The following is an 11,269-nucleotide window of genomic DNA, read 5'->3' as shown; positions in this document are numbered from 1 at the left end:
GCGCGGGCTTATAGATCACATTGAAATGCGATTTTGCCATGTTGGGGCCACGAAAGACGGGAGTTCTTAATGAGATGACTAGTTTCAGGTTTCATAGTAATTTGAAAAGGCAAACTGCACATGCTAGCGCGACAGCGCGCGGTAGTCACTACAGCCTTTACAGTTGGAGTTCACACCAGCTAATGAGCGCGGGCACCAGCTGGGAATATGTACAGTATTGAACGTGAATTTTCGGTTCACAACTTTGTCTCAGTACCCGGTGCCTCGAACCCGGCCCACTCCCATTCAGCGTCCATACCGGCGGCACCAACTTGCTCCATCTTGACACCATCGTATTCCCCTACATCCGACACTGGCTTTTCACCTGGCCTCTTAATCTTTCCTTCAATCCCGAGTTTCTGTAAATGGAGACCGACGCTGTGTGCCGCGGCGGGCCACAATGTGCGGGGGTACTCGGCGTATAATGACTCAACTATATGACCAACCGTGGTTTTCCCATGACTCTTCTTGAATACGTCAACAATCTGGTTTTCCCTTGCCTGCCGGTGAGAGATATAGGTCTCAATGTGCGATTTGGATGACTCGGGTGGGACCGCAGGGCCATGTCCCGGATGAAGTGTGATGGAGTGGGTCCAAATAGGAAGCTCAACAAGGCGCCGGAGACTTTGCATATACAGAGAAAGATCTTCGAATACCGCAGTTCCGGCTCCAAGGACGGTGTCAGCTGTGAACAAAGCTACCGGAACAGGAGATTTGGCCTCGCTCAAGTCAAAGAGGATGAGAGAAATTGAATCGGCCGTGTGACCGGGTGTGTGAACAACCTCGAGCATAGCGGATGCGTCGGCAGTTTGAACCTGGTGACCATCGCTCAGGGGGAACAAAACGGTACAGTCAGACTTCGGGGTGAAATCACCGAACTTGAGTCGAGAGATTGTAGCGGTCAAGCTGGAATCAGTGACGCCAGCGGGCAATGGGTGGAGATGGATGCAAGGAGGATGCCAAGATTCTGTAGAGTTTGTGGAGCGTTGGGATGAGAGGAAATCTAGAACGTCGATCAAGCCTCCATGATGATCCTGATGCTTGTGGGTAATAATTATGTCACTAATTGGACATTGGCCGTTGGACGAAGATTCGAGAGTAGTGCGGAGTTGAGGGATATATTCGGGCTTGCCCTCGCCCGTGTCAATGAGGATGTAGGGTGCTGAGCGGCCGATAAGATAAGTGTTGGTTCCTTGTGGGAGGACAGTGAGGTAACCTCGCGGGCATGAGAGGACAATGGCTACCTTGAAGCGTGAATTTTCCAGGATTCTAGCGAACACGCGAGAGATGAGTGGATGTGCTATAACGTGCTACGAATCGGAGGATAATCACCTGACCCAGTATGCGAGTGACGAGAGGTCCCATCTGTTGTGTGTAAGAGTAAATTATTTGATTCGCTCATGTATGAATCAGTATACTGACTCGGTGAATGTTGAGAAGCTCCATTTTACCAAGCATTTGATGAAGAGACAAGCCTTGTTGCTATTTTGACGAAACTATTATTCAAGAGCTTGTCGTTCCCCACGTTCTTTGATTTTCGCAATCGCGGACGATATAGTCAAACCAGCCTTCGGTCGCCGAAACCACTTGCCAGGCTCGAGTGCTGATTGGCCCGTACCCTATCAGTAAGCGCCAAGTTGTAGTTTATACGCGCGCGTGTGCGTTGGATCAATTTCGTCAACAAGATTACCTCAGGGTGTTCAGAGCCGCGCCGTCTCAGTACATTGGATTTCGTCCTCACACTTAGAATTATACTGCGTTCGGGTCTATTATGCAAAAATGTGTCGCTCTTCCTCAATCCAACCGTGGTCTTTGTGTAGTATTTTGATGCGGAAATAGCCATGCCGAGAGGGATGTTAGTCGTGAGCGCGGATCGCTTTGATATTTGGAGATTTATGCCGGTCATTGTCGATAGGCCGCTTATTTCAGCGCCACCCTGCTCGAATATATAGTTGGAGACTGGGAGGAGGTTGGAAACCATCCCTCCCTCTATCTCCCGATGTCGTACCTCGACTCTGTTGACCGTCAGCGGCCAACAACTGCCAACTCTGACCCAGCAACTGCAGTTCCCTCTCGTACCCCTTCCGAGAACATCGAGCTGTCCGATGTAGAAAAGAAACACCATGGCGAGCATCAGGACGGTGTTAATGTCAAGGAGGCCGAGGCCCAATTCAACGCACTTGCCCGGCGCCTAACACGCCAGAGCACCAAGCACCAGGAAGCATTTGGTGGTGATGTAGAAAAACAAGAGACTTTCGACTTGCTCGAGTACTTGCGTTCTACCTCTGGGAAGCAAGACGAAGCCGGATTTTCCAAAAAGCATGTGGGTGTTACTTTCGAGAACTTGAGAGTAACGGGAGTTGGAGGAGTCAAAATCTGTGAGGGATCTGCATTTCGTCATATTGCCCCGGAGTCTAATTAAAATTTGGACAGACGTTCGCACATTCCCAGATGCGGTCAAGGAGTTCTTTTTGTCTCCCTATTACATCGCAAAGAGCCTGGTTGGTGGACCCGGAGGTGCTCCCAAGACGATTTTGCACTCTTTCAATGGTGCAGTGCGCCCTGGAGAGATGGTCTTGGTCTTGGGCCGTCCGGGTTCTGGGTGTTCGTCCTTCCTCAAGACTATCGCAAATCAACGCGGTAGTTTCCTGAGCGTCGATGGTGATGTCCAGTACGCCGGCATCGGTGCCGCAGAGTTTGAGAAACGTTATGCTGGACAAGCGGCTTACAATATGGAAGGTGTGTAAAGGTTTTATCTCACGGGCTAATAAGTATCTGACAATCCATATAGATGATATTCATTACCCCATCCTGTCGGTTGCTCAGACATTGCAGTTTGCCCTCAAGCTCAAGTCTCCCGGGCGTCTTCTTCCCGAACAAACTCGCGCTCAGCTCAACGACGAGGTTCTTGACACTCTTCTAGCCATGCTCAATATTACCCACACCCGCAATACCGTGGTTGGAAATGAATTCATCCGTGGTGTGTCTGGAGGAGAGCGAAAGCGTGTCTCCATTGCCGAGATGATGGTGAGTTGGGTGTGTGATTAAAGTGCGAGTGTATAATAACTTTGCTACCAGGCGAGTCGTGCTTGCGTTTGCTCTTGGGACAATTCTACTCGCGGTCTCGACGCCTCCACTGCTCTCGACTATGCCAAGTCTCTTCGCATCATGACCGACATCTTCAAGCTCACCACCTTCGTCTCCCTCTACCAAGCCGGCGAGGGCATCTACGACCAGTTCGACAAGGTGCTGCTCATCGACGAAGGTCGTCAGGTGTACTTTGGACCTGCCAAGGAAGCACGGGACTATATGCTGTCGCTTGGGTTCCGCAACTTGCCTCGTCAGACGACTGCGGACTACCTTACCGGCTGCACTGACCCGAACGAGCGTGCGTTCGCCGAGGGCCGCTCTGAGGCCGACGTTCCCTCTACTCCAGATCAACTCGCTCAAGCTTTCCAGCAAAGCAAGTACTGGTCTCGCATGGTCGAGGAGCGCCAAGCTATGAAGGCCGAGTGGCAGCAAGAGGCAAACGATCCTGCTGGTGCACAAGCCCAGTTCCTCCGAGCCAACAAAGAGGAGAAGCGCAAGCATGTCTCTCGCAAGGATCCGCACACTGTCAGCTTCGTTAGCATGGTGAAGACTTTGGTTTGGCGGCAATGGCTTATGCAGATTCAAGACACTGTACGTTTTATTCTTGGTAGCCCCTTGGGCTGATGCTAACACTAGTGTTCGATAGTTCTCTATATTTACTAGTTTCGCAACGGCTATTATTATTGCAATCGTGGCCGGTAGTTTGTATCTCAATCTCCCTCTTACCGCTGCCGGTGGTTTCACCCGTGGTGGTGTGGTTTTCATGGCTCTCTTGTTCAACGCTCTCAATGCATTCAGTGAACTCGTAAGTCTCCTACTTTGATATGATAGCTGCTTGCTCACCACCCAACATAGCCGGCAATGATGCAAGGTCGCCCGATTTTGTACAAACAGCTCTCGTATCGGTTCTATCGCGGTAGTGCACTCTCGGTCGCACAAACAATCACGGATATTCCTCTCACTTCTATTCGGATCCTGCTGTTCTGTATCATCATCTACTTCATGACTGGTCTTGAGCGGAGTGCTGGGGCGTTCTTCACGTTCTATCTGTTCACCTACACTACGTTCTTGGCGATGACTGCGTTCTTCCGTTTGGTTAGTAACGAATGCTCTCCTTACCCTTTCTTGAAGCTGACCTTTTAACATGCAGATTGGTATTATTTGCACTGGATATGATGTCGCTGCTCGTTTAGCTGCGGTACTCATCACCCTTATGGTTATCTATGCCGGTTATATGATCCCCGTTTACTCTATGAAGCGATGGCTCTTCTGGATTTGGTATATGTAAGTCAATCTTGGTCTGCACTTCCCCTTCATTTTACTCATTCATAAATGATTTCAGGAACCCCTTGAACTATGGTTTCGCCTCTATGATGGAGAACGAGTTCTATCGCATCGATCTCCAGTGTGTTGGCAACTACATTATTCCCCGCAATGTGGGCGGTATCACCAAGTACCCCTCCGAGCTCGGTCCCAACCAGGCCTGTACGCTTTTGGGAGCGAGCCCTGGTAACCCCCTTGTATCCGGTGACGCATACATGGCTGCCAGCTTCGAGTACGCCAAGAAGGACATCTGGCGCAACTTTGGTATCCTCGTATTGTTCTTCGTCGCCTTTGTTGCTTTGCAGATTGTGGCTATGGAGAAGTTCCAGTAAGTTCCAGATATTTCAAGTTCTAGCGCGAGTCCTTACAAACCTTTTCAGACATGGTGCTCACGCTCGCGCAATCACTATCTATGCCAAGGAGAAGAAGGAGAATAAGGAACTCAACGATCGCCTCAAGCAGCGCAAGGCCGCCGGTCGCAAGGGTCAGGATGAGGACACCGTCAGTGGTGCTTTGACCAAGTCCACCAAGGCATTCACCTGGGAGAACCTCGACTACACCGTCCCCGTTCCCGGCGGCACTCGCCAGCTCCTCAACAAGGTCTTCGGCTACGTCAAGCCCGGTACTCTCACCGCTCTCATGGGTTCTTCGGGAGCCGGCAAGACTACTCTGCTCGACGTCCTGGCCGGTCGCAAGACCATCGGTGTCATCCACGGTGACGTCCTCATCGGCGGTGAGCGCACTGGTGTCGCCTTCCAGCGTGGTACCGCATACTGCGAGCAGCTCGACGTCCACGAGTCCACTGCCACCGTCCGCGAGGCTCTCCGCTTCTCTGCATATCTCCGCCAGCCATATGAGGTCTCAAAGGAAGAAAAGGACGCATACGTCGAGGAGGTCATTGCTCTGCTCGAGATGGAGGACATTGCCGATGCCATGATCGGCCAGCCTGGTGTCGGACTCGGTGTCGAAGCTCGCAAGCGTGTGACGATCGGTGTGGAGCTGGCAGCCAAGCCTCAGCTACTGCTGTTCCTGGACGAGCCGACTTCGGGCCTTGACGGGCAGTCTGCGTACAACATTGTTCGGTTCCTGAAGAAGCTAGCCGCAGGGGGACAGGCAATCCTCTGCACGATCCATCAGCCGAACGCACTTTTGTTCGAGCAGTTCGACAACCTGCTTCTGCTGCAGCGTGGGGGTGAATGCGTGTACTTTGGACCTATCGGCAAGGACAGCCAGCATTTGGTCAAATACCTCGCCGACCGCGGAGCCGACTGCCCTCCCGATGCCAACCCGGCCGAATACGTCTTGGAGGCCATTGGTGCTGGGTCTCGTGAACGAGTTGGACCCACTGATTGGGCTGAACTATGGCGCCAGAGCTCTAACTTCCAGGAGGTCAAGCGCGAGATCCAACACATCAAGGAGGAAGCAGCCAAGCACCCGCCGGAAGTTGATCCCAAGGCCAATGACGAATATGCTACCCCATTCATCCATCAGCTCAAGATCGTCTCGGAACGTACCCTCACTGCCTTCTGGCGTCAACCCGACTATGGCTTCACTCGTCTGTTTTCGCACGGGGCCATTGCTCTCCTTACCTCCTTGACCTTCTTGCAACTCGGCAACTCCACTCAAGATTTGCAGTACCGTGTGTTCGGAATCTTCATGGCCAGTGTCATGCCCGCGATTATCATCTCCCAAGTCGAGCCTATGTTCATTATTGCACGAATGATTTTCATCCGCGAATCGTCTTCTCGCATGTACTCCCAGTTTGTATTTGCTCTCGGTCAACTGATGGCTGAAATGCCCTACTCGTAAGTCCCCTCCCTTCCTCTGTGCTATCCAGACTCCTAATACCATTTTAGTGTTCTATGCGCTGTTGTCTACTTCTTGTTGTTCTACTACCCGGCCGGCTTCAACACCGCATCGGATCGTGCAGGCTACCATTTCTTCATGATTCTGATCACTGAGATTTTCTCAGTTACCCTTGGTCAGATGTTGGCTGCCTTGACCCCTAGCGTTTACATCGCTTCTCTTCTCAATCCGTTCATCCTAGTTACAGTAGGTCTACTTACTCCTATTCAAGCTACAGAGCTCAACCTTCTCCTAGTTCTCCCTCTTCTGTGGTGTCACCATTCCTAAGGCCTCGATGCCCAAGTTCTGGCGTGCTTGGTTGTACCATCTCGATCCTTTCACACGCATGATTTCCGGATTGGTCTCTACCGAATTGCACGGCCTTCCGATAACTTGCAGCCCGATCGAGTTCTCCATCTTCCAGCCTCCTTCTGGCCAGACCTGCATGCAATGGGCCGGTGACTTTGTGAACGCTACTGTCGGATACTTGGACAATCCGGAAGCTAGTTCTGACTGTAAGTCCTCCTATTCTAAGTTGTCCATTACTACCCTCTAATCAACTTCTCCAGGCCGATACTGCCCTTACTCCGTCGGTGATGACTTCTACGTCGGTCTCGATATCTCATTCGACACTCGCTGGCGCGATCTCGGTATCATGATCGCATTCACCGTCTTCAACGTTATTATTACCCTGGTCGCCTCTAGGCTCTTCAAGTTTGCGAAGCGGTAAACGTTCTTTCGCCGATTTGCATTGCTCGCCTGTTTCACCATATTGTATTTACTTTATTTGTTGCGGAAAAGGTTTTACTCTGTCATATAATTTCATAATTAATGCCATCCATAGCAATAGATTGTATTCTTTGCTCGCAGTCCATCGTATTTCTCGCCTGCTTGGTCTCTAATGAAGTGATTGATGGTCTGTCTCCATAATCCACCATGTTTATCTTTGCTATTCAGATCTTTACTGCTGCTGACACAAACTTGAGCCTGTCAAGTTACTCTGTTGCCATATGTATGCACATAAATCTTAGTTAACCCTGCTTGGGCGTTGATCTTGAAGATCTTGCTGTTGCAAGTCAACTACAGAAAATATGCTCACTAAGATGATTTTAGAAAACATTGAATAGATAGTCAAGCCAAAGCTAGCCTTTGCCTATATTCAATAATTATAACAGGTGACTACCCATAAGCAAGCCAATAATCTAGAAGTTCTAGATTGCTTGACCAGTGGTCCATTGGATATGGTCCAATTCCATCCCAACAGCCAAGAGGGACCCTGGCTGTAGGCCTTTCCCATAAGACCCAATCCGCACAATCAGTCCTAAAATGAAGGTACCTTAAGCACCAGTGTTATGGATATGACATTTCTTCTTTAATCTGTACTTATTTTATTAGTTACACTAGTAATCTTACAGTAAACAAATGAGATAAAGATGCAAACTAAGGTTTTCAAGGTCCCTCTGTCCAATTGTGACCTTTACAAAACCTACAAACCTCAGGAATACCCTCAATATGCAATGCCTTTTGCATATATGCTGTTTTCTCACTCATTTAAATATGTATAAATTCAGCTGAGTAGATAAACAGTAACAAGTAATATTTCTCCTGTTTGTAGTATCTATTATTCAAGATTCTATCTTGTGGCTACACACAGAAATATTCAGGGTCCCCCCTGTTGCATAGGCAAGTGCTCCAGTGCTTAATCAGCCCTTAAGCGCTGACGCACTAAATGCGCCTTTTCTCCATCACCCGGGCATCCCACACTGCCGAATCGCTTGCGCTTAGGTGCGCATGTTTGTGCGCTCCAGAACGCTGGGTCAAACACCCAAAACGGACAACATTTGGCAGAGTTATGCCCCATTTACTGTAAGTACCCAATGCAGTGGTATCCTACCTTTGGGACTGTTTACTCCAAGGATGAAACACTTAGCCTTGGGACATCCAAGGACCCACATAGGCAAATACTGCCTTGGGGCAAATATTAGGATCTGTTGTTTGTTTACTATATACCAAAGTATTGGCTCTCCTAAGTGTTTCAGTTGCCACATGTACCTCCTGTACCCCCTCTTGGTATCAATCATGTATATACTTGTTTGTGCGCCTTCTCAGGGTATAAAAGGACCCTGTGAAGATGCTTCTAATGCATCCTACTTTTACTCTTATATATTGACATATACACACAAGCCTTTAACAGCTTATCTGCGCATTTACTTTAGTGATTGACTCACTGTAAATAGCATAGGAGGTTATTTGGTGCACTAAGACCATAGGCCAGTCCCAACAGACACAGGGTAACCTATTAGTGTACTTACTGCAACCCTGTGCCCCTTGACTGTCACAGTTGTTGAGTTCAACATTGAGTATAGTGCAACAATACTGTGAGGATTGTTGTGATTGAGTGATAGTGTTTCAATCCACCATACCCCTTATATTGTAGATAGCTTTATCTGCAATATCTCATAAATCCTAGATATATTTTAGGTAAACCCCATAAGTCTTAAGTCTTACTTGAGCATATATAAGTCCTATACTTATTAGGCAAATTCTATAAATCCTGTACATTAGTCAGGTAACCCTCTTACTTAAGGAACTATCCCAGAAACCTTAAGTATCCTACCCTTAGTCACTTAGGCTTAAGTAACATTAGTCTAAGGTACTATACATAACCAACCACCTGCACTTGATAGTTGCTAGACTATTTGTTAGGAGTTGTTATTCCTGATAACCTAGCCTATATTGTGCATATATTCTGTGCATATATTCTGATTATTAAATACTAGTTCTTAGTTATTCCCATATACATTTTGTATATAGTAATTCTTTCTTACTCCTGTACTTACACGACTCTTAACATTGGTGACCACTGCAGGGCATAGTGTTGGTTATCTTTAATTCTTACCTGTAATCTTTTGTACAAGCTTTTTTCATACTTTGTATATACATTCTAACTGTGGTACTCTACTAACATTCTTTTATGTCTAGAAGATCAAGTAGACCTGCATCCTCTAATAGGACCCCTTGGGACACAAGACTTTCAAGAGAAGGTATGCCTAGACATAGTACCCCTAGAAGCTCTGTGCTTCCTAGAGACAGCATACCTACAGATAGTCCCAGCAACCCTTTTGGACCTACTAGGTACTCTCTTGAACAATCCTCTCCTGAGGAGCTAGTGATTCCTGTCAGAGCCAACAACTACCAAGAGGTAAAACCTAACTAGTTATTGCCTAATATAGGACTTATCAACTAGTAGGACCTAACAAAGCTCAAGGCAATGCCAGGGAAGGGTAGGACAAGACCTATTTAAGTAAAATGCACTATACTATTAAGATAGCAGGGCTAGAACCAAGGCAGGGACTATTACACTCAAGGTGCACCTGATTGTATGCCAAGGGTAGGTAGTGTGGAAGGGATAAGAGGTTGAGTTCTGAGGCTTAAGGCTCTCAGAACCCTCCTTATATATTCAACAAGCAGAGGGAATAGTATATACAGTGACAAACACAATAACAAAGATAAGGTCACATGACCAGAGATAAGAAAACAAGATCACATGACTAAAGGTCATGTGATGAGATTACATAATAAGCGCTCAGCGCCTAAATAGCATAAAGATGCATATATCCATAAATCTTCAAGAAAATAGCGCATATATTCACTATTTCTTTGACTTAGTGGATTTTAAGGTGGTCACGCCTCTAGGGCATGACAATTCCCCAACCTATCCAACCCTATGAATCACCCATCAAGCCACATGCTTCCATGCCAGCCTTGGAAGACCCTCAAGCAGGACCTAGTAGCTCAAGAAGGATATCACCTCACTCTCATAAGTCATCATCCAGACATTCTCCAAGACTGTCTCCTTTGGAATATGAAGCTCTTCAGGAAGCAAACAAGCTAGCTAAGCCAAGTTCTTCTATAAGGAAGTCTTCACCTTTTGGTCATAAGACTAGCCCAGCTACCTTCCAGAGAATGATCCCTGTATTTGGACTTCCAGATATAGAGATGTTGGAACCTTCCTCTAGTAGACCTCAGCCTTCTGAGCCTATTAACTCTCATGAGCTTAAGAGATCTGTTGCACACCACTGTAATGTGGGTACTTGCTAGTGGGCGGGCGCTTACGGCCGTACTACTACAGACACTGTTATCTAATCTACTAATCTAAGGCTGTTATGGATATGACATTTCTTCTTTAATCTGTACTTATTTTATTAATTACACTGGTAATTTTACAGTAAACAAATGAGATAAAGATGCAAACTAAGGTTTTCAAGGTCCCTCTATCCAATAGTGACCTTTACAAAACCTACAAACCTCAGGAATACCCTTAATATGCAATGCCTTTTGCATATATGCTGTTTTCTCACTCATTTAAATATGTCATAACCTCCTAACATATACCATTGGACTTGCACGATTTTTCTGATATTTTTAGTATTTTTTACGGTCTTGATATCTTTTGTTTTTCAATCACGTGATCTTGGCGCTTATCATGCCAAGATGCCGTGCCAAGATGCCGTGCCAAGGGCGCTTAGGAGAAATCCACGCTTCTGCGCAGTCCACAGCATGCTTCTTATTTCACACCTATACTCTTTTCTCACGTGCACAGACCATGTAAATAGTGCACCCTCTTCTTTATATACAGCAGGGAAATTGCTTGGAGACCCCAAGTTGATTTTACCTTGTCTCATATTCATTGAGGAGGATATCCAGCCAGCTAAGTAGCTGGCCCCCTTAGTCATCAGTAGCAACCCCTCTACCTTACTCACCACACCTCCCAGGCCTAAGGCCCCCTTGCAGTAGTATAGAAGCAGTAGACCGCCTTAAGCGGTATTAGTATAGCCTAGATAAGTAGTTACATAAACAGTGTCTGTAGTAGTACGGCCGTAAGCGCCCGCCCACTAGCGTGTGACCAACCTTACAGTTGGGTCACGACAAAATATATATAAATTCAGCTGAGTAGATAAACAGTAGCAAG

General features: G+C 47.4%; 2 protein-coding genes across 2 annotated transcripts; one reads left to right on the top strand and one right to left on the bottom strand.

Moving 5' to 3' along the window:
• Positions 1-236: 236 nt before the first annotated feature.
• On the bottom strand, positions 237-1,404 carry RhiXN_01414 (metallo-beta-lactamase superfamily domain-containing protein; the record flags this gene model as incomplete). Its single annotated transcript, XM_043321233.1, has 3 exons — positions 237-1,231; positions 1,284-1,308; positions 1,372-1,404. 3 exons carry the CDS (start codon positions 1,402-1,404, stop codon positions 237-239), a joined length of 1,053 nt encoding a protein of 350 aa, XP_043187056.1.
• A 476-nt stretch (positions 1,405-1,880) lies between these two features.
• RhiXN_01413 (ABC transporter G family member 21) lies at positions 1,881-7,027 on the top strand (the record flags this gene model as incomplete). The annotated part of the gene is made up of 13 exons (XM_043321232.1): positions 1,881-1,901; positions 1,955-2,417; positions 2,473-2,778; positions 2,831-3,066; positions 3,118-3,720; positions 3,776-3,934; positions 3,985-4,224; positions 4,280-4,413; positions 4,472-4,780; positions 4,833-6,257; positions 6,309-6,504; positions 6,554-6,812; positions 6,867-7,027. The coding sequence occupies 13 exons, from the start codon at positions 1,881-1,883 to the stop codon at positions 7,025-7,027; spliced, it is 4,512 nt and encodes a 1,503-aa protein (XP_043187055.1).
• Positions 7,028-11,269: the final 4,242 nt, after the last annotated feature.

Source organism: Rhizoctonia solani, chromosome 16 (genome assembly GCF_016906535.1).
Source record: "Rhizoctonia solani chromosome 16, complete sequence".
Taxonomy (NCBI): Eukaryota; Fungi; Basidiomycota; class Agaricomycetes; order Cantharellales; family Ceratobasidiaceae; genus Rhizoctonia; species Rhizoctonia solani.
Note: the sequence above shows the minus strand (reverse complement) of the source record. Positions and strands in the feature narration are given on the sequence as shown.